Source organism: Notolabrus celidotus, chromosome 10, assembly GCF_009762535.1.
Source record: "Notolabrus celidotus isolate fNotCel1 chromosome 10, fNotCel1.pri, whole genome shotgun sequence".
NCBI lineage: Eukaryota > Metazoa > Chordata > Actinopteri > Labriformes > Labridae > Notolabrus > Notolabrus celidotus.
In genome coordinates this window covers 29,878,145-29,901,197 of record NC_048281.1, presented here as the reverse complement: position 1 = coordinate 29,901,197, position 23,053 = coordinate 29,878,145, and the positions used below count along the sequence as shown (strand labels likewise).

The 23,053-nt window shown below is 37.6% G+C and overlaps 2 protein-coding genes, 1 long non-coding RNA gene and 2 other non-coding genes across 5 annotated transcripts in view; 3 read left to right on the top strand and 2 right to left on the bottom strand.

Moving 5' to 3' along the window:
* The window catches only part of wdfy2 (WD repeat and FYVE domain containing 2), a 42,333-nt gene extending 34,134 nt beyond the window's left edge, over nt 1–8,199 (top strand). Inside the window, exons 10-12 of the mRNA XM_034694649.1 lie at nt 263–393; nt 505–613; nt 4,402–8,199. Coding sequence (XP_034550540.1) covers nt 263–393; nt 505–613; nt 4,402–4,431 — 270 coding nt within the window. The 3' untranslated portion in view covers nt 4,432–8,199. The remainder of the gene's footprint in view (nt 1–262; nt 394–504; nt 614–4,401) is intronic.
* Nucleotides 8,200–8,919: 720 nt separating this feature from the next.
* Nucleotides 8,920–11,204, top strand: LOC117820051. The gene is made up of 3 exons (XR_004632677.1): nt 8,920–9,027; nt 9,439–9,519; nt 10,863–11,204. It is a non-coding gene; the product is annotated as an uncharacterized LOC117820051 (long non-coding RNA).
* Nucleotides 11,205–11,903: 699 nt separating this feature from the next.
* On the bottom strand, nt 11,904–20,315 carry dhrs12 (dehydrogenase/reductase (SDR family) member 12). The gene is made up of 10 exons (XM_034693681.1): nt 20,098–20,315; nt 18,262–18,395; nt 16,537–16,619; nt 15,074–15,166; nt 14,897–14,978; nt 14,067–14,128; nt 13,809–13,913; nt 13,619–13,709; nt 13,401–13,538; nt 11,904–12,296 (listed from the first exon to the last, which is right to left on the bottom strand). The coding sequence occupies exons 1-10, from the start codon at nt 20,151–20,153 to the stop codon at nt 12,184–12,186; spliced, it is 957 nt and encodes a 318-aa protein (XP_034549572.1). The 5' UTR covers nt 20,154–20,315; the 3' UTR covers nt 11,904–12,183.
* A 642-nt stretch (nt 20,316–20,957) lies between these two features.
* Nucleotides 20,958–21,066, top strand: trnal-caa. Its single transcript has 2 exons — nt 20,958–20,995; nt 21,021–21,066. It is a non-coding gene; the product is annotated as a tRNA-Leu (tRNA).
* Nucleotides 21,067–22,749: 1,683 nt separating this feature from the next.
* Nucleotides 22,750–22,859, bottom strand: trnal-caa. The gene is made up of 2 exons: nt 22,822–22,859; nt 22,750–22,795 (listed from the first exon to the last, which is right to left on the bottom strand). It is a non-coding gene; the product is annotated as a tRNA-Leu (tRNA).
* Nucleotides 22,860–23,053: the final 194 nt, after the last annotated feature.

The following is a 23,053-nucleotide window of genomic DNA, read 5'->3' as shown; positions in this document are numbered from 1 at the left end:
TGTCTTCAGGAATCCGGAGCAACAAATTTAAGAGCAGTCTTTCAAAGTCCCCCTTAATTTGTGTTTTAGTCTTGAGTTTGGACCTGACTCAGGACTTCAGAGCCAAGAATGGAGACTTCCAAAACAATGATTTTGGACCTTCCCTGGTGCATAATGAAGCTTTGACAGACACTTCTTCTTACTCTGCTCCTCCTGCTAAGAGAAAAGACGTTTTTACTAATCAAAGCTGACACACTGAAGTCCTCCTGTGTTCCTCCACCAGCACCACTGCAGGAAGTGCGGCCAGGCGGTGTGCGGCAAATGTTCCTCCAAACGCTCCACCATCCCCCTCATGGGCTTCGAGTTCGAGGTGCGTGTGTGTGACAGCTGCCACGAGTCCATCACCGACGAGGAGTGAGTAACAATCGGCCTCTGTTATCGTCATGTACTGACTCTTTGTGCGTGCAGCTTCTTATTGGAGCTCTCACACGGAAAAATAACGCACGTTCCTTTTGTGTCTCCTAGCCGAGCGCCCACGGCCACCTTCCACGACAGCAAGCACAGCATTGTTTACATGCACTATGAGCCCACCACGGGGAATCTGCTCACCTCAGGCAGCGACAAGGTTATCAAGGTCTGGACAAACAGGATCTGATGTGTTTATTTGTCTCACATCAGCAGGCACACACAGTCACAGTCAGTGGGTCACTCATTTGTAATATGAGCTTTTAATTCAGCCATGAAGGTTGTGTTTGTCATCCTGTTTTTAGTTTCCACTCCAGTTTATTATGATGAAGGCTGTTTCAAGTTGCCAGAGGCCCAGACTCACCCTGTAATGCCAGAACACCTTTCAGAGTTAACTGCCTCTGGTTTGTCGTGGTTCATATTTTATGGTGTTTGTTTAAACCATAATGCATTTTCAAACACACACTACTTATATCAACTAGAGTTTAAAATATGACACCAGATTTTTTCTTTCATCAAAATCTTTTTATTGAGACACAAACAGGGTGTACATTAAGCGCAGTGTTGATCAGCCAATGATATTAGAGGATGTTATAAATAAACACCAAATGCAGTTAGCAGTAACGTCTACATGGGAAAAGTGAGAGACATATGCAAAGGGAACGAACCAGTAACTGCACATGGTAAGTAAATGAGGCATGGACAACAACAGCTTGTGTTACTTTTTTGCTTTTTAGGTTAGAGAAAATATAAAGGTAAACAAAAAAAAAAAACAATAAACAAACAGAAACAACAACAACAACCATTATAAAACAATCCCTACCCTGTCACTGCCAGTGGTATCTTGAAATACCTTTCCCAGTCCCATTAAAGACCTAATTCTACATCAGAAAGAGAGAGATGATGAAGCTGCATCTGAATCATGGTTTTAAAGGTTTGTATACAGAGTCCAGAAAGGGTCCCCAAATTTCAATAAACTGTGCATTTGAATGTTGGAGTGAGAATCTTATTTTCTCAAGCTTTAAGCAAGACCAGATTTTTTCTAATATATGTTTTATTGAATTTCACATACAGAAAACATAAGATATAAATAAATAAATAAATAAATAAATAAATAAATAAGAGTAAATTGTCAGAGTACATTTTCAAAAAAATTCCAGACAATAGATACAAATTCCATTAATAAATAAATAATAATACAAAATGCAGCAAAAAATTATAAAAACAAAATATAAATATACTGGCACACATCTGAGTTTGTCATACATTCCTCACATCGTAAATATAGAACGTGTCATTCACATCATCGCCTCACAATTCCAGCACTTCTTCAATGTCAACATTTTTTATGAAATTCAAAAAATGTCTCCCAGATATCAATAAACTCAGAAGCCTTCTTCTTTACAATATATGTACGTTTTTCAAGAGCTAAACTTGCTGTTAAATCCTTCAACCATCGACCAAGAGAGGGGCAACACACATTCTTCCAATACAATGCAATTAAACAGCTCGCCTGTAACAAACAAAAACAGATATCTAAAAAGGGCCTCACGTGACCAGAGACGATAAGTAACATTTCAGAAACCATAAAAGGCCTGCATATTTTTTTATTTTTTTAACCTTTATTTAACCAGGTAAAACCCATTGAGATCAGGATCTCTTTCACGAGGGTGACCTGGCCAAGAGGTCAGCAGCACATGTCATAAAACAGTCACACGAAAATGACAGCACAAATTAAAACGTACAATTTATAAATACATAGTGTTTTACAGTATGAATAAGAGGAGTGGAAGCTGTAACAAAACAACAATAATTTAAGGTTTAGAACACAGGCACTGTTCAGGGCTCTCACGCTGTCTGTCCCTCAGGATAGAACGGAAGGCTCCAAGAGTCATAAGTTCAGAGAGTTTCAATGTAGTCTGTAGAGCGTTCCATGCCATAGGGGCAGCACAGCTGAAAGCTCTTTTTCCGAATTCAGTCCTTACCCGAGGAACAGATAAAACAAGAGTAGTGTTGGAACGCAGGGTATAGGAACTGATTTTTCTCTGCACTAAAGCGCACAAATATTGAGGAATCAAGCCTAAAAGAGCCTTTTAGATTAGGGTCAGCCAGTGTTTATACCTACGTGCACTCAGAGAAGGCAAATTTGATTTCACATACAAATCACAATGGTGGGGGAGACGACTACAGCCAGTGACAAATCTCAGTGCCGAATGGAAAACGGTGTCCAAAGACTGGAGACATTGGGATGACACACTCAGATAAAGCACGTCCCCGTAGTCAAGAATGGGTAAGAAGGTCGCTGTCACTAGTTTCTTTCTGACCCTGAGAGAGAAGCAGGTTCTGTTTCCAAAAAAGAACCCAAGCTTCACACGAAGTTTAGTACGCAAATTATTAATATGGGCTTTAAATGAAATCTCCTGATCTAGGATAAAACCCAAGTACTTGTAATTTAAAACCTGCTCTATAGGATTTCCTTTAGTCCATTTCATGTAGTATTGTGTATTTTAATTGGCTTACAGAAATTATTTGCTACTGTACAGGGGGGGCATGTACAACAGTGTTTTTGGGCCATTTTAGGTCTAATAAGAAATACATGAAAATAAAAATAAAAAGCTGGGTTAGGAGGAGAAATGTGCAACAAACAAAGCTGAGAATTACTGTTAGAATAGAATATATATATTTTTGTCATTGTACATTGTACAACAAAATTCAAGTGCAACCCATTTATCAGTGCAAAAGATGCTTGAAAAGAGCAGTAGTAAAAGAATAAAAATCATAAAAACAACAGACAAACATCAATAATAAATAAAACACAGAGACACACACAGCATTCAACATTCAGACATTCAAATGATTGCACTGTCCCCAATTTATATTTGCATTATTTAGTGTTAAGTGCTCTTATTGTTTTTGGAAAAAAAAAATGTGTTTACCAATATTTTATAAATTCAAGAGTTTTGTCTTTGTTATCCAAAAGTTTTTTTTTATGGATTTCAGAATCTCAAAAAACATTTAAAATAATTTCTACAGATCCTACACAAGTCTGAAAAAATAAATAAAAATAAAAATAGAAATAATAATAATAATAATAATAATAATAATAATAATAATAATAATAATAATAATAATAAATAATAAATAAATAAATAAATAAATAAATAAAAATAATAATAATTAGATTCTCAAAATGTAAGGCCATGAAATATCTTTTAAAAATCATATTTTAACTCGTGACCTCTCAAACTGTAGATAGCACTCTGACAGTGACATGTCTGGATACTTGATGAAATTAAGACAGTCTAATTAGCATTGTAGGATTTTTTTATGACTCTTTTTTTTTTCCAGTTTTGCTTGTATTCCTGTAACCACTTACAAAAGTGAGGAGGAGAAGAAGATGAGGAAATGGCAGTTCAAGGAAATTAGCTTCAAGATGAAAATGATAGGGAGTGGTTGGCAGGGTAAAATAATGAGTAAGGAGTGAAGCCAAATTTGCAACACTTGTTAATCACTGTTTGTGCTACTTTATATTTTGTCTTAGTTTAAAAAGAAAGTCTAAAAAAGTCACAAATCTGATTTTAAAATATGTGACAGACACCTGAATAGAGCTTTAATCTAAAATGTTGTATTTTTCTTACTCTGAAATTATAGTTTCACACTAATGTGATGTGATCATGGTTGCTAATCTGCCAGGGAGGGATGTCAAAAGTAGTTTTTTGGGCTGCTAGTCTAAACGGTGAAATTGTTCTAATTTAACAAAAAAAAAAATTCCTTGAAATCCTCTTATCCTTCATTTTTCTTCAATTTGAGTAGTTGAATTCGACATGTTGTTCTAAGTTGTACTGTCTAATCTTCAGTCTCCATGGCTGCAGACCTCTTTGTGTGAACTTCAGTCTGAGTCAGCAGTAGCTCTTTCAAACAGACAACAAACTGATTGTGTCTTCTTTTCACCTGCAGCTCTGGGACATGACTCCTGTGGTGTCCTGAGGTCTGTGTGTGACCAGCGGTCAGCCAAGAGCTCTGTTCACCAAACTGTGATTTGTTTTGGAGGCAGCAGCCACACTTGGATTCAAAAGAGGGAAACATATCCAACAGTATCGATGTCATCTGGATAATATTTAACTGTTATTCAACAACAAGCAGCGGCTGTCAGACGTTCACAGTGAGGACACTGCAGGCCAGTGAAGCCTGGGAACACAAGGTTACAGACCGTTGTGAGTGTTTGTGTGAAGGCTGCTGTTGGGTGGGGGGGATCTCTGTGTGTATTTGTGCGTGTGTGTCCTTTACATGAGTATTTGGGAGGGGGTTGACACACTTTATTTTCTTAATTTTCATGCATTCCTGCTCATTTCATACTGGAAAATCATGAGAGAATAAGTGGAACATTTCAGCACTTAGCCGGTACCGTTTAACTGAAGCTTCACTGGTTTTTCGATGTGAAGCGTATCATGAAACTTGATCTATTACTCACAAACTCACTCACACTAAGCTGGCTTCAGACTCTCAACAAGGGAAAGGTTTTGGTACAGCATGGCTCCTGAAACCTGCACCACCTACAGGAAAAGAAAGGTAGCAGCAGCAGCAGTGAAGACGTAGACACATTGATGTTTCCCCCTACAGGCAAAGAAAAGATTAGCTTTCTAAAAATCAGATTATGTATTTGATCTTCACTTTTCTTCTTCAATCGTATCACATGGATGTTTGTTCTGCTCTGATTTACCCTCAAAGTTCTCAAATTCCTCAGAATGATGAAAAGTATGAGCAACCAAACTTCTATAATGACAGAAAAACTATAGTTCCAAAAGTGAAGTCAAAATATGTGGAGCTCCCCCTACTGGCTGGCTACTGTATTGGTCATAAACCCCGCCTCCTTCATGTTAACAGATGGGGCATGGGTCAGACAGGAAAATTAAAATACATTTTAAGTTAATGTTGCTCAAACATTTTTTTCTATGATGACAGAGGAAACAAACACTACAGTTGTTAAAAACAAAAACCTGACATTTGTACCTCCGGTCCGAAAATATGAAGCCCATGCACAAGTGTTATAAACTGCAATTCATCAAGATCCGCTTGAGGCTGGCTGCAGAAACACCAGAAACCACATACACACCAATTCAAAAAAGACGATCTTTGCAGCATTAATAAACATGTTTACAGCCTGGTTCAAAAAACGGCTTGGGTCTGCATAGCTAATTTCTCGGTTCAGAAGATATTAAGGTTACGAGTTTTTGCCCAAATAAGGACATGACTGACTTGACTGACAGGCGGGAACCATAGACTGTAAAAAATATGGACGTAGTATCCGTGACGTCACCCATCTGTTTCTGAACGCTGTTTTGAGACCAATCGGCTGCGGCAGCCATATTGCTTCTGTCGAGCCAGTGTGACGTAAAGAGGCGGGCTTTGAGCCTCCTAGCCAACAGCTGCAGTGTTCCTGCAGGCAGCTGTGCCTCTCATTGGAAGACTGGTAATCTCAATATCTTCGAAACTGCCGAATTAGAAAAAAATTCACCCCCCTCACAGTGAGAGGACATCGAGAAATGAGCTATTCAGACTCCACTCATCTTTTGTACCAGGCTGTAAACATGTTTATTAATGCTGTAAAGATCGTCTTTTTCCCATTCATGTGTATGTGACTTCCGGTACTTCCGGAGCCAGCCTCAAGCGGATCCTCGATGAACTGCAGCTTTTAACACTTCCGCATTGACTCATATTTTTAGACCGGAGGTTGCCGCTTGGCGGGAACACATAGCTGTTGGCTAGGAGGCTCAAACCCCGCCTCTTTACGTCACACTATGCCTGGTTGAGTTCCGCATTACCAATATGGCTGCCGCTGATGATTGGCTTCAAAACAGCGCTCAGGAACTCATGGGTGACGTAACGGATACTACGTCTATTATTTATACAGTCTATGCTCCTTGCCTGCAGGTGGCGGTAGTGTCGACACTGTAAACGCTGTTGCTGGCCTTACCTGTAGGTGGTGCTCATTAGCATGTTCGCTTTGCAGCTCTAAAATGTGTTTTGGTCCTACTTATAGATGGAACAGGTTTGACTGTTTCTGATATCAGCTGATCCTGGTTCCAGGTGCTTCCCAACACTGTGCTCTTCTTATCATGGTAAGCAGATCAAAGCTTAAAAAGAAAGTTATCAGAATCTGCTGATATGAAAATTTTTGCCACTATTAATGGCCGATAAGGTGACAAATTTATTATGCACATACAATGACAGAAAACACATGGCATGGCTTTTTGCAATGCTTGTTAGGCAGAGGTGATGCGATGAGGAGTAAAACAACTCTCCTCTAACATTACAAGTTTAAACGGCATCTCAAGAACCGTCATCTTGAACAAGAAACAAGAGTTTCTTGAAAGTAAGAAACAAAAAATGTCTGCAGCAGTGAAAACCTGTCAGCAGCCTCAAATTCAGTCATTCAACCAAGCTAAGAAATGTAGCAGCGACCACCCAAAGGTAAAGGAGCTGCTCATCGCCCTTGATGACAAGCCTTTCAATGGGGTCGAAGATGCAGGCTTCCACGGGCCAATGATGTACTTTGATCAGTATCAGTATCAATGAAAATTAGTTTGAAAACATCAGCATATCTGATATTGGCAGAAATCCTTAAGTGAAGCTATTAAGACTCTTTTATATGATGTAAAAGAAACACAGCGATGCTTTCAATCAAGAAAAAGTGTAAGCACAAAGTCAAAGGCATTACAGAGAGAATTTTATAGTAGACCCTTATCATTAAGATGATATCAGTACACAGTGTTTGCCTAAATAAATCCCCTTTGACCCTGTCAGAGTTATAATCTGTAAATTAACCAATCAGACGGCTTTCTGCTCTTTGTGAATCCTCTAATACCGTTTGTTTTATGAGATTATTTATTATCCTGAGTCTTAATGTTTCTGACATACAAACGCACATATCATGTATCAGAACTGAGAGGAAATGTTTGTTGTGATTTTATTTTCATCATTATCACTTTGTTTTTTTATCATCACTCTACTGTTTACTGACTTTTAATGTCAATGCACTGGAATCAAGAAGCAAAGATATGTCACAAACTTGCTGCTGTGAGAGATCGTGTAATTTGTTTGTGATTGTGATTGTCATATTTGTGCTTCATTTATCAAAAGGTAACCTGAGTACAGTTGAATTTCTCTCATTTTTGAAGCCCACTGAATATTTCCCAAAGATGTTTAGAGTTATCCAACCATAGAGACAAGAGAAACGTCAAGTCTGCATTTTAACAGCATCTCTTAAAGGTACAGTAACAACTTTACCTGATGGTACTTGGCACAATATCAGTGTTTCCTAAGGTTTCAGCTCCTGAACTTTTATCATGTTCGTTTCATCTTCCTTCAGTTTCAGACGCATGGTGTACAGCTTTAGGTTTCTAGGATGCATTGTTTAAAAGAATCCAAGAACATATCAGTGACAGGTTATTTGATTTTCACTCAGAGCAAAAATGTAAGGGAAAACAGATGCTGCCTGAACAAGATGCAAAACAAAAAACAGATCCCTTTTATTTACCTGCATGTGATTCAAAGTGGTCAAAAGGAACATAATCAGACAGGAGATACAGTACTTTGGTACTTTGCTTGCAGTTGAAATGAATATCAGATTCATCTGAGGCCAGTGGTCTATATTTCTGTCGCAGGACTTGTAACAGGCATTGTTGTGTGTTTTGGTGTGTCCATCAATGTAACCATGTTTGTATATATGACATATTAAAAGATCAGGTCCACCTACTCGACTGAGCTCCAGCCTGATTGTTGTCCTTACTTTCAGACGTCTCTCTCTGCAGTGAGTAGCTTCCTGATACAGTTTTTGTGCACAGAAGTTCTTCTTTCACACTTCAATACCTGAATCCTGTATACTGTATGTTTGCACTTCATTCACTAGAGATACAGAGAGTACCCATTAGTAAAGAAAAGGTCGCATTAGAACTCACTCCTACTCCTTTCATTTATAGACACCTTTCAGAACACTCAAGGTTACAAGGCAGAGAAAAAAACAACAACAACGTGAGAAATCCATCAAACTAACAAGAAGGTCACGGTGTATGAAGTCATGATGAAGAGGATTCGTGTAACCAGATGGATAACAAACTGAGTATGCACATTTAGAATGTGTGTTTTCAGACAGGATTTTGAAACTCGAAGAGAGTCACTTAATGCAGAGTTTCCCAAAGTGTGGGTCGGGACCCCCTGGGGGGTCGCGAGATGTCTTCCAGAATATTTTTTTTTTGTAATCTAAAAACTCCATATTTGACTTATTACTGAAATATATAGCGGCAAAAATAGTAGTTACATTTGAAGTAAGACCTTGCAAACAAAACATTTCATTAGTTTTCTGCCTTTCTTTGTTGCCAGATGACTCCTAAGGCTAGAGTCAGTAAACAGTTTGTAGAAAATCTCCCCATCTTTCTGGCTCTCCCTGGCCTGCTCACCTGCAGCCTGAGTGGGAGGAGCTCCAGAGCTCATAAAGCACAGCCCAGCTCACCTGTGAGAACAATGGAGCTGGCTGCTGGCGGAATATCCTCAATCTCCACAACTGAGCAACTGTGTCTTTGAGCTGTGAGTTTTCCTTTATTTAAAGCGTGTAGTGTCTTAGTTTGCCTTATTTACAGTTGTTAAGTTTGTTGGAAGGAATAACTATCATGATTTATGTACCTTTGTTTGATCATTTCCAACAGACAGAACTAGTTGAAACAGCTCCTCTCATTGTCCTCTGTCCTTGCAGACAGCCCATTGAGTTGGTCAATCCACATTCACTAGCACCCTTACCCAAACTATATTTTTCAAGTTAATTAACAAAAGCATCTTCAGAGGCCACCTGTGCATATGCAAATTTTGCAGACCAGCTAAATTAAGTATGAAGCAACTTTGAATCACTTTAAGGGACAGTGGGGGTCGCAGGTCTTTGGCACTTATATTTTCAGGGTCTGAAAAGTTTGGGAACCCCTGACTTAATGGATGTCTGTTTAGGAGGGAGTTCCAGACCTCATGGTGGTCAAACAGGCGGGTTGTGCAGTGAAGTAAATGGAAGAAGACAACGTGGGGATGCAGGTGGGTGTGTTGATGTGCTGGAGTTGCAGAGGAGCCAGGTTACGGACGGCAGTAAAGCTGCGGAGCAGAATCCACCATCCAGCTTAAACTCAAAAACTTCATCTCAGAGCATTTTAATGAAACTCTGAGTAGCTTTTCTTTTGATGGTTTAGTGCAGCCTCCATCAACAGAAGTCTGAAATCAGCCTTACTTACCGTACAGTGAATATTAGAATATCAGGACTATATTAAAGTGTGACCTTCTCTGTTTAAAGTGCAGATAGTTAAGGGTTACCTTTTTAGTACTGAGTCACTTTGTCTGTCATGTGTTGTCTGTTGGTTGTTGTGGAAAAGAGGCTGACTCACTGCAAACAAAATCTACCCACGGGTACAAATACAGTAACCTTGAACCTTGAACCTTGAGATAGTCTGGATTTTGATTGATAATCCAAAGCTTGATCTGTAAGGCAACTGGACTGGTAGAAATTCCTGAAGACGTTTCACCTCTTCTCCAAAAGGCTTCTTCAGTTCTGACCAGACTGGGGAAGAGCTCGAAGATATAAGCCACTACCAGTCATGGGTGTGTCCACTAAGGACTAAGGTGATTCTTGAGCCTGGTGGGACAGCTCAGGGTGTTGTAACCCTTTTCTGTCCATGTTTATCTGTGGTGGCAGGAGGAGGATGGAGGCAAAGGACGGTTACAGGATACTGTGGACCAAGGCACCAAAATAAATACATAAAGAAATGAGGAAGAAAAGAAAGTAGAGAAAAGCAGAGAAAGAGAACTAAAGAGGTAAATAAATAAAGATAAAGAAAAGTAAAGTAGAGAAAAAAGAAAGAAAGAAAAAGAAAGAAAGAAAAACAAAGAATAAGGAGAATAAAATAAACTAAAGTAGTGGAATAAAATAGTTAAAGAGTGCGTGTTAATGTATGTGTTTCATGTTTTAAGTGTACAGTGTGTGTGTGTGTGTGTGTGTGTGTGTGTGCATGATGTGTGGTAGTGGTATGAGCTCAGGCAGCAGTGGACGGGCAGATGTTTCTGGGTCATGGAGGGTTCAGTGGGTGGAGGTCTGTGTCCAGGAGTCACAAAGGGTCCTAAGTAGGGTTGTTAGTCTAGTACCTGACAGTCGTTCAGTACCTCCTGACAATCGTTATCCTAGTTCCTGACCGTCGTTAGGGTGATGGGTCAGCTGTGAGTCGTTAGTCACATGGTCTTACTTGTTTTGACAGAGAATTCAAAACAGCATTGTATGTAGGGGACAAATAGTGTCTTAGCCCACCACCTCTGTTAAGAGAAGGGTGTTCAAGCTTAACATAGATGGCTTCCTTGACCCATCTTTCATACCAATGCTCTCCTCTGTCCAGGATCTGGACCTTGCTGTCCTCAAAGGAGTGTCCCTTGTCCTTGAGGTGCAGATGTACAGCTGAGTCACAGATCAAGCTTTGGATTACCATGACCTGGATGACTGAGAACCTTCACAGACATTTTGATTGACACTATTATCAGAGCTTAAGGGACCCAAGAAATGATCCACAGTGCTTTTATAGTGTCTCTTTTAAGTGCAATAATGTGGAAACTTCCTCATTATGGCTTTAAAGGTCATCATAGGGGCTATTTAAAAAACATTAACACCTGATGTGACTGAACTCAGTTAAAGCTACTTAAAGTAAGAACATCACCTTTAGTTAAAGCAACATGTGGGCTACACTCTGGCTGTTTCCGAAACGGCCTGCTACATACTACTTACTAATGTAGTAGGCAGTAGGTATTGCCTACTACATACTGCATTTGAATTTAGTATGTAGTATGACTGTTCTGTCCGATCTGTCATGCAGCATGCTGAGCCAGACTTCGCTGGATTTCCGGTTTCGGAAAGCGGAAGTAAACAACGGCGAAGCCGATAAATAAAATGCTTATTTAGCATCCATTTATGATTTAAAAAGTTAGGAAGTAGTTTATATGTAATTTGATAACTTTCACAGCACACAAAAACGGATTTCCTCCCGTCAAAAAATTAGGAAAAAGAAAAAGCAGAACGAGCGCTGTGCATTATGGGAAACAGTACGCGAGGCAGACTGGTCCGATGCATACTGAGATATTTTCCCGAATCAGTAGACATCCGGGGAGTTTTGGCATACTGCAGATTTTGCTCTTGTTCACATACTACTTACTACATACTGAATTTTGGACATATCAGTACGTACTACTAGTATAGTAGGCGATTTCGGAAACAGCCTCTGCCTCCGTCTCACCCTGAGAGTTTAACAAGTCTTCTTTCAAACAGACAGAAGTAGACAAAAAGGAAAAAATTATAAAATACTTTAATTTGTAAATACACAACCACCAATCTGTCACCGAACACAACTGCCTTAAAATTAAATAATATATGACACATATTAAAAACATAATGTTTTACATTCATATTAAAGCATTGGTTGTCTTTTGATATCTCCCTGTGAGCTTTATAAGTGCAGTGTTTGTATTTAGAGTATTAAATGAAGCAACTGTTGTTTCTTCCTTCATAAAAACAACCTCACTACAGTACAGTCGCGTTTATATAAAGTTTTTTCTTCAATGTAAAAATGTAAAAAACAGTTTCTATGCTGCAAAAAAAGAAAAGTGATGTAAACACAGATGATGATTGAGGAGTGTTTGGTTTTGATAAGACAGTGAGTCGCAGAGATATCAAGGCTTAAACTTCAGGGCGAACTCTTCCAGCGCGGTCAGAAGCTTCTGCTCCTCCTGAGGCGTCGACCTGGAGGAGGCCAGAGGGAGATGAGTCGCCACCGCTTTACGATCTGGAGGAGAAGTAACAGAGAAAATGAGATCATATGTATTCTCATTTTACGGTTCATTACTGCAAAATGAAACAGATCTGTTGCCTCTTCATGCTACAAACACAGAACATATACGAGTTTCATTTTAGAGTAGAATAAATGGAGGTAAGTCAAGTACTACACTTGTGGCATGTTAAAGGTGACATATCACACTTTTTTCATCAATATATATTGGTCTAAGAGGTCCCAAAAACATGTCTTTAAAGTTTATGCTCAAAAAAACACTTTGAAAATCAGATTTTGGCATGCCTGAAGAACCCTCTTCTTCAGTCCTCCTCAGAACACTCTGTTTTCTCTCTGACCACGCCCCCTCAGGAAGTGGATGTGGCCTCAGCTCTCCAGCACGTTGATCTAATGTTTACATGTTGGCTGAATATACACGGCTGCTAGCAGACCACGCTACTTCAACCCTCTGAATCTGATCCAGAATCTGATCCTGACGGAGAGGCGCCTGTAGCAGGACCTTTCTGAAGGATTGGTCACAGATTTAGTGTTTCTTGTTGTTTTATTCATCAGTATGTCGACGTGTGTCTTGGTACAAAGCTACAGCTTAAGCTACGACATGTAGCTATGTAGCTATGCTAACTAGCGCTAGCACTTTTCCATGACAAATAAAAATCCACTCGATCTTCAAATCTGCAGACGTGGGAAGTAAAACTGACCTTTGTGTTTATGAATACAGCCTACAACTAGCATGCCTCCCTCCTAAGCTCCTTGTTAGCACACATTTGTGCAGGTAATGAAAAACAGAGGAGGGGATTCAGTATTATTTTATACAGTCTATGGGCTGAACAAGCTCCGAGCTCTGACTCCGTGACAGACCGGATATTGTTGTTACGTAACAAAAACACGGAAGTCTGAAACGGCTCGTTTTACACACATTTACAGAAAGGTGGAGAAATCAGAACAGGGGCAGAATGGATTTTTTTCATTCTCGGGGGGTTTGTAGACATGCCAGGGACACATATTTCAGGTAGAGAACCATTAAAAAGTCCATTTTGCATGATATGTCACCTTTAATACTAATGAGTGTGAAAAAAAAAGAGACAAACATGTTGCTCTGACCCTGGAAGAAGAGTCCACTCGGCTGCTTGATGGCGGCTGCAGACACAGCGAGCCACACCACTGTGTCCGCCCCCATGGCCTCCGTCCTCAGCTTGTTCTGCATCTTGGCGTGAAAGGAAGGCATCGACGTCTGCACGGCTGCAGAGACAGAAATTACATTTGAATCATAGTGAAGGGAGTTCTTATACATGTACTGAAAAATAACCCTGTTTGTTTACCTGGTGTGTCAGCCCAACCCGGGTGCATGGAGGAGAAGTGGATCTCTTTGTGCTGTGTAGCCCACATCCCTGTCAGAATCACCTGCTGCCTCTGTCCAAAGAAAACAAAAAAGACAACAAACAAACATGATGCTTTGGGCTGCAGTGTTTTCTGTTCTGCTCTACAGCTGCTGAGAGTTAGGGAGGTTACTTTGTTCTGAGCGTAGGCCATGGTGCCATCGAACGTCCCCTTCTCAACCTGCAGGTCGTCCACGTTCATCTTCTGTGTGAGCATGCCGCCTGACGACACCGTGACCTGAGGAGAGGAAACAGAAGATATCACATGAATGAATGAATGAAACACAGCTCACACACACATCCTGTGAGTATCAATGTTTCACAGTTAAATATATCTCAGCTCTTTTTGACAGTGATGTTTTGTGTGTTCTTTGTTTTAATTTTGACCCACCACTCTTGCATCTTCCACCTTCTTCAGAGCAGGAACCAATGCTGAGGTCAGGATGTAGGTACCTGAGAATAAAGGTGAGCACAGATGGTTCAGAAACAATAATCTGGGATCATTTTTACAGCTAAGAATCCAAATTCATTATCTTTGTGTCTGAACAATTTGAATTGAAAAGTAAATTTAAATGTATGTGTATGCATGTGTGTGTTTGTATGTGTATATATATGTATTTCTATTTATTTTATTACTTCTCTTTGTTTATTTTGTCATTTAAAATCATTTCTCAAATAACATTTTCTCCACATGCTTTCTATTAATTTATTTCTCTTTATTCTATTTTTCATATCAATTATATTTTATTTCATTTCACGTCTGAGCCCCTGTTTGTATTTGTTTTGTCTTGTTACATTAAAAAAGTTACAAATAAAATATTTTAAAAAGAAAGAAAAGTAAATTTAAAAAAAAATCGTCAACTTTCTGACAATCTGTTCAGCATTTAAGTCATTTTCAAGCACATTTATTTTCTACTTTCTAAAGAACAATAATAATTTGATTTGAAACAGTAACTTTAAACTGCTATATCTTATTAAAGACATGTTAGGACTGCTGCAGAGTATCAAACGTGTATATTTGTAGCATGTAGTTTTCAGCCCTGTCAGATGTCAAAACTTTGCTTCAAAGACTTGTTTATAACTTGAGTACTGATGCAAACTTCTTCAGATCTTTCTTTCTTGAAGCTTTTTGTTTTATAATTTCTAGCCTCATCTAAGCAAAGCTATCTGGAATCAGTCCCTAAACTCAGCTGTTGTTCTTGAACCAGATAAACATGTTACCAAGTGTATTTGTGGCAAAGTTCTTCTCCAAACCGTCTTCTGTTAACTCTCTCTGGTTCACCATACAGCCTGCGTTGTTGATCTGGGGAACATCACAAGCAAATACCTTAGTACACAGACCAACATGTTTGTACATAACAAATAAACAAACACAAACAGGATCTAGATCCCACCCACCAGGACGTGCAGGTTGTTACTCTGTGAAAAGTTCTGTGCGAACTCCCACACTTGTCTTGCGCTGGACATGTCGACGATATGGATGTGAACATCCTGGAGGAAAAATAGAGTTAAACTTAAAATTCAAACGATTTCAATCTTTTTTTCTTTAAAAACTAAATTTCATTTTCTGTTGAAACTGCAGAATTTAAAAGGTGACATATCACGCTCTTTTTCATCAATATATATTGGTCTAAGAGGTCCCCAAAACATGTCTTTGAAGTTTATGCTCAAAAAAACCACTTTGAAATCAGATTTTGGTCTGCCTGAAAAACCCTCTTCTTCAGTCCTCCTCAGAACACTCTGTTTTCTCTCTGACCACGCCCCCTCAGGAAGTGGGTGTGGCCTCGGCTCTCCACATTGATCTAATGTTTACATGTTGGCTGAATATACACGGCTGCTCAGAGATCACGTTACTTCAACCCTCTGAGTCTGATCCAGAATCTGATCCTGACGGAGAGGCGCCTGTAGCAGGACCTTTCTGAACCATTGGTCACAGATTTAGTGTTTCTTGTTGTTTTATTTATCAGTATGTAGACGTGTGTCTTGGTACACAGCTACAGCTACAGCTATGAACATGTAGCTATGTGGTTATGCTAATTAGCGCTAGCACTTATCCATGACAAATAAAAAACATCCACTAGATCTTCAAATCTGCAGGCCTGTGGAGTAAAACCGACCTCTGCCAGAAAGGCAGCGGGACCTTTTCTGAAGGATTGGTCACAGATTCTGTGTTACTTGTTGTTTTATTTGTTAGTATGTAGACGTGTGTCTTGGTACACAGCTACGACATGTAGCTATGTAGCTATACTAACTAGCGCTAGCACTTTTCCATGATAAATAAAAATCTGAAAATAAAAAAATAGCATGCCTCCCTCCTAAGCTCCTTGTTACCACACATTTGTGCAGGTAATGAAAAACAGAGGAGGGGATTCAGTATTATTTTATACAGTCTATTGGCTGAACAAGCTCCGAGCTCTGACTCCGTGACAGACCGGATATTGTTGTTGCGTAACAAAAACACGGAAGTCTGAAACGGCTCGTTTCACACACATTTACAGAAAGGTGGAGAAATCAAAACAGGGGCAGAATGGATTTTTTTCATTCTCGGGGGGTTTGTAGACATGCCAGGGACACATATTTCAGGTAAAGAACCATTAAAAAGTCAATTTTGCATGATATGTCACCTTTAAGAGAGGAGGGGCTGAAATACTCTTAAGGGGGTTTTCAATGCTTTTTTCAGGATCAGTGAGTTTAAAATCATTTTATTGCTGGTAAATATGTAATCTAATAAACCTTAACAAGTTGCTATTTTTACACAGCAAATGCATGTTTTTCTTTCCTACAGGGTGAGGAATGTTCCAGAGGTGAGTAGGTCAGGGATCTCACCTTTAGTACAGACAAATGAACAACAGATTTCTCACCTGGTTTTTACTCTTTTCCACTATTTCCTCTTTGGCTGCTTCTGCTCGGCCTTTGTTTCGACACACCATGTGGACAGTCCCTCCTGAAGAATTAAAGTAACGCAGCACAGTTTTTTTAATTCATTCATTTCACACCATTAATAAGTGGAAATACAAGGCCCATAGAGACGATATAAGAGGAGAGAGTTTGTGGTAGAAATCTGTAAATGTTTTTTGTGAAACACTAAGACCTTGGGTTTAAGGCAACACAAAACCACCAAAACTAAGTGACAGTTTTCACATACAAATGTACAGAAACTTTGATAAAAACTCTCCTTGTGATCATAATCAAAAAACTCTAAAAATGACTTGGATGCAAAAACAACATGACGTACACTACCCCTCAAAAGTTTGGAAACACCTTCTCATTCAATGTTTTTTTATTTATTTCGATTATGTTCAACATTGTAGATTAATACCAAAGACATCAAAACTATGAAGGAACATATATGAAATTATTTAATTCACAAAAAAGTGTTAAACAAAGCAGAATATGTTTTATATTTTAGATTCTGTAAAGTAGCCCCCTTTTTCCTTCATGACAGTTTTGCACACTCTTGGTATTCTCTCAGTCTGCTTCATGAAGTGGTCTCCTGGAATGGTTTCTAATTAACATGGGCATTGTCAAGAGTTCATTTGTATATCCTATCGAGATGCTACTGTTGATACCTGCTCTGGCAGACTGTATAATATTCTTACATATGCTGCCAGGAAGAATATATTCTTGTCATGGATAAGTGAAAAACCACCATCTAAGGCTAACTGGCACAAGTTAATCTTGGAGTGTTTTCCAGTTGAGTACTTAACCTGTTTGCTTCACTCCAAAAAAGGACAATTCATGCAAATATGGACCTCGTATCTCCGCTTCTCAAACTCTACTGTGGCTTCCACTCTTGAAAGTATTATGCTTGACTAACTCTGGACTCTGCCCTCATTTTGAGAGGAAAAAAAAAAAACCCAACCCCAATACTAATAATCTACCTATGTGTTGTATGCTTTTGTTTTGTTTTCATATCTGTATATATGGATATATATGTGTATGTATATATGGATGTGTGAATGTATATATATATATATATATATATATATATATATATATATATATATATATATATATATATATATATATATATATATATATATATATTGTATATATGTATATATGTTTTCTTTTCTGTATTATTTATGATGGATGTGCAGACCAATGTTGTGCAAGTTTTCTGTTACTGTTATTTGTGAAAAAAAGAAAAAAAACCAATAAATATATTTAAAAAAAAAAAAAAAAAAAAGAGTTCATTTGTAGAATGACTTGCCTTCTTAATGTGTTTGAGACCATCAGTTGTGTTGTTCAGAGGTAGGGTTAGCACACAATGGATAGTTCTATTTGACTACTGTTGTAATCCAGATTATGGCAAAACCAGATTATTTCATAGTTTTGATGTCTTCAGTATTAATCTACAATGTAGAAAATAATTAGAATAAATAAAAACCATTTAATGAGAAGGTGTGTTCAAACTTTTGACTGGTAGTGTATTTATTTTGAATGTTGATGGATGTTGTTTTATGCCTTGTAAGTCTCTCTCTGTTATATTTTATATCTGAAAACTTTAACTGTGGTGCAACCTGGTTTGTCAGTCTCTGTCAAAAACTGCCTTTTTTATTAGCTGTCATCGTGTAAATACTCACCTCTGTTGGCTATTTCCTGCGCTGTAGCTTTTCCTATCCCGCTGTTAGCTCCCGTGATCATGAAGGACCTGCCGTTCAGTTTCACATCCAGATCAGCTGGAGCAAAATGCTTCGCTGCAGCTTCATAACCACTCCTGTTAATATCAAGAGCAGTAGAATAAATATAGCACACACATGAGACATATTTAATGATATATGACAGAGGTACAGATGTCTGAGTTATCAGAAGTCTTTAATAAACACAATATTAGCTGTGGAATAAGCTTCACTATTACTGATGGATGAGCTTGAAGGCAAACTTTCAAACTGAACAACATGAGGTCGCATTTTTATACAAGTGTTTAACCTCTGCTGACTTTTATTTTCTCTGAGTATCATTAAGTGGATAAAGTCACTTCTGCTACATAACTCTATAAAGAACACAGTCTGATTCATTCATTTTAAATTGAACCACTGTCTCCATTAGAGGCATTTTTCCACAATGATTTTGCAGAAAATATCATTGCATCATAGCTGACTCCCTTTTATAAGATACCATGTTAAAATTTGTCACAGTTACATACAGTGAGAGCATGTGATTCATAAAAAAAAAATCACCATTTCTCTGCAAAGAAATTCCCTCCTTTTAGACAAACTTCACTTATTTCTTTTCTTTTTTTTTTTTTTACTGTTTTATATTTTGTTTTTGTCCCTTTAACTGTTTGGTTCTGTCTATTATTGTCACTGTTCTTATTGTCTGAAAATGTTAATAAAAATGTTATACAAAAAAAAAAAGAATTACACAAGAGTAAGAATAAAGAGAGTGAACTGAAGTATAACAATAGATACAAATCCCTTCTTAAAACTCACTTTTATAGACTTGCTTTTGCTTCTTACTGCCTTTATCATTTTACTTTTTATCCCATCTTATTTTCCATTAATTGTTTTACTCTCTTGATATTTAATTTACTGCCTTTATAGCTTTTATTCATCTGGATTTATTTACTGAACTGCTTTAATCTCTTTTTATGTCTTCACCTTTTGTAATTGTCTTTTAGTTTCTTACCTCTAATTCCTTTCATCCTTAAATGCTTTATCTATGTTGCTGATTTTATCTCTGTATTGCTTTTACCCCTCTTTTACTGCTTTATTCCTTTTTACTGCTTGTTGCCCCTTTTTATTCTTTCTTTCCTTGTATATTCTTAATTGTCTTACTTTCTTGGTCCCTCTGGTCTCAGTACATATCATGGGGTTCTTTTGTTGCCTGTGATATCAGGTTAAATCATTGTTTGGGTCTTTTGCATTTGTTTTCTTGGTGTCTTATTTTACTTTATATTTAAGCTCTCTCTGCTGGTGATTTCTCTTTTTGTTTGTTTTTATGTGCCCTGTTGCTTGTCAATGACTTTATAAATAAACTCTAATAAATAAAGATATTATTATTGTTATTATAGGCAAAGTCTGTCCCTATATATCTTGTTTGATTCAACACTGAGCCTCTCTTATTCAAATGGGTTTAAACATTAACCACCCTCAGTTTCTCAAAGTTTACATATCACTGTGTTTCTTTTCTTTCAATATTTTTAGTCTAACAAAACTTACAATACAAAAACTTCTCTGTGCTCTGTAAAAGTGGAATCACTGAAAATCTCCACCAATTCTATCAAGATTTTAAAGGCTATTTCCAGGAACCACTACAGCCTGAGGTATAGTGTAACCCCTGATAGTTAACCAGTAACAGTCTCAATGTAGTCCTCAAGGATCATACCTCATAAAGAGGATTAGGTAGCCTAGGTGGGTTCCTAACGAAAGAACTATGACTTCTTGACAGTGCAAGGTGTCATTGTAAACAACACTTACTTTGTGTACTCCTGGAGTCCTTTCACGAACCAGACGGCGTTCCTATAGATCGACATGTTCCACACAGATGTGTCCACTCAGTCTGTCTGCAAAGGGCGGAATGTTGCAAACAGCAGGTTGCAAACGATAACGTGAACACAGTCCAATGTTTTGGTTTCATAAGAATGACTGGTGACGGTTATGTAGTAATGCTACATTCACGTGCTCCTCGGAAATTCGAAAGTCGGTCTTCAGACTTAGGTGTGCTGACTATTTTATACAGTCTATGGTGCTGACAAGTTAAGTAGTGATATTATGACAACATAGAGGGATATAATAGGGCTTATTTTGTTGCTCGGGACTAAAATGAGTCAGTCTTTATGAAATATAAGTTATAGTTACGATGTGGTGCTTTTTAAGAAGTACAAAAAATAATGAAATACAACGCGAGTTTATAAAAAGATGTTGATCATCAAACCGGATGTGTGCCCGCCAGTGTGTCTGCATGGTACTAAGTTAAATGTGTTTATTTAGTTGGGTGGTTATAAAAGTTGTCAATGTAGCTTTTCGTGTGGGAAAACTCAAACTTCCGATTATTACGTCAACACGTGAACATACAAGTCACGTGACAAAACACCGGAAGCAATCTTCAAATAATGTTCTAGCGCCCCAAGTGGACAGTTTGTTTACAGTTATTGAAATCAACACGGATGAAATAGCGATATTGAAAGCTGTACTTTGATTTTAACGCAGAGATAGAAGCTCAAACTAAAGATGTTAAAGAGTGAAGAGAGAACGATCCCATTCTGATTAAAAACTAAGCAACTATGCTATAAAACTGTAAATATATGTAGTTCTATTTCAGCGGCGAGAGCACAGTTGTCAGGATGGCCGAGTGGTCTAAGGCGCCAGACTCAAGGTAACACCTTCCAGTTGAATGGGTATTCTGGTCTCCGAATGGAGGCGTGGGTTCGAATCCCACTTCTGACAATAACTTTTTTTTGCTAGTAGGATGTTCAAATAATACATTGGTGGTATCTGCACGAAAAGAAAATCTACTTAAACATTTTGCTAGTTAGAAGATTGATTTATTAAGATGCGCTTAAAAGAAAATATGAGAAGAATGAATGAATGAATCAATCAAACGTTATATATAGCACCTTTCATACAAATCGTGCTTTACTGCGATTGAAAATAATAATAATAAAACGATAATAAAAATCTAATACATCGTGACTGAATATAAAAGTAGAAAGAATAAGAAAAACAAAGTGAAATAGTTAAGAAATGAGTAAATAAAAGATAGAACATGACTAGTTATGATAATAAAAAAAGGTAAAGATAAAAGCCTAAGATAAATAAAAGCACTAAAATAGCAATAAAAAACATGAATACGATAATAAAAAATTAAAGAGTTAAAGATAAAAAATAAATATAAAATGATACATTAAAAAAGTTATAAAAACTCTATATAAAAGCCAGACTAAATAAAGATGGGGTTTTTAACTGACTTTTAAAAGTCTCTAGAATGAAGCATGTTGCATTACTGCATATCATTCTTACCGATAAGACAGGAGTGCAGACTTTACTCATTCAAGGACCCCCTTTTCTCCAGTTATAACGATGTAGGCTATAACTCTGTGAAGGAAGTCCAGACTGGTCGCAGGTCTTTTCTTCCTGCAGTGGTCAGACTATATAACCAATAATATATATATACATATATATATATAGATGTTGTAAGATATGCTTATTCTTTACCTCTTTAATTTTAACTATATAACTATTATAACTTTTTAAGAATTTATACTTTATAGGCTCTTGTTTGCTTTATATATACATATTTTGCACCGTCTACTTTGCTACTGTGACACTTGAATTTCCCCGTTGTGGGACGAGTAAAGGACTTTCTTATCTTATCTTATTTTATCTTAAAAAGAAAACATTGATTCAATTCTCCAGTAGCCCCTGACTCCTGAGTTATGCCCTTATTAATGCAGTAACAGCGCCCTCTGCTGATTAAGAAAGGACAAGAACAAGCTTACAGCACCTGGTATTCTTTGTGTCTTAAGTTACAGAACTGCTGGATCTCTATCGTGGGAATGGTATGTAATTTAAAGTTTGACATGTTTTATAATCAGCCATTTGGGTCAGTTATAAAGGGTTAATTATTCCTTGTTGAATTTTACTTGGTAACTATGAAGGACAAAAATGACTTATGAACACATACAAATATAGAAAGGGATATGCCTATATAAATACAAATATTAAACATAAATAAATGTAGAAATACAGATTTTGAGCATAAATAAATTCAGTATTGCAGAAATGTTTGAACAAACACAATACATGTATTATTTAAGCATTCATTTATTAGGTTTTAGTGATTAGTTTGTTTCTTTATACTTTTGCCATTTTTCCTCCATAATCTGAATATAGATCCTAAAATATAATGAAAAACACACTCCGGGAAACTGCCTCTCTTAATTCTCACATGTATTTCTATATGTTGGTAGAGGCTGTTTCCTCATATTTGCAATATAAACACACATTTTAAAGATTTTATAGATATAAGAAAACGATTAATGCTTAAACTGTCTTCAGTATTGTTCGGTTTGTGAACATTTTGATGAGAAAGAATAATTCAGTGAACTGTAGCCTCTGATACAAAAGTATTGTCAGAAGTGGGATTCGAACCCACGCCTCCATTCGGAGACCAGAAGTCCCTTACACAGGAAGGTTTGATACCTTGAGTCTGGCGCCTTAGACCGCTCGGCCATCCTGACAACTGTGCGCAATCAGCTGCTAGAGGCCTGTTTGACTGCTGCTAACTAATGTTTACAAAGTGAGTAGTTTACAGTGAAACGAATAACCTGACATAAATCTAACTGAGGTATGTTAAAGTATTAAAGCTATCACCATAAAACCTGCTTTAATCAGTTATTTCATATAAGCAGAATATGTTCGAGCATGAGACGAG

Bases quoted from the DNA above. Each gene is read 5' to 3' on its own strand.
- dhrs12 (XM_034693681.1), bottom strand. From the start codon at position 20,153: ATGTCGATCTATAGGAACGCCGTCTGGTTCGTGAAAGGACTCCAGGAG. The intron at 16,620-18,261 runs GTGAGTATTTAC...TTAATTCTTCAG, and splicing joins GCAGGAAATAGCCAACAGAG to GAGGGACTGTCCACATGGTG. The intron at 13,914-14,066 runs GTGGGTCAAAAT...TCCTCTCCTCAG, and splicing joins AGGTGGAAGATGCAAGAGTG to GTCACGGTGTCGTCAGGCGG.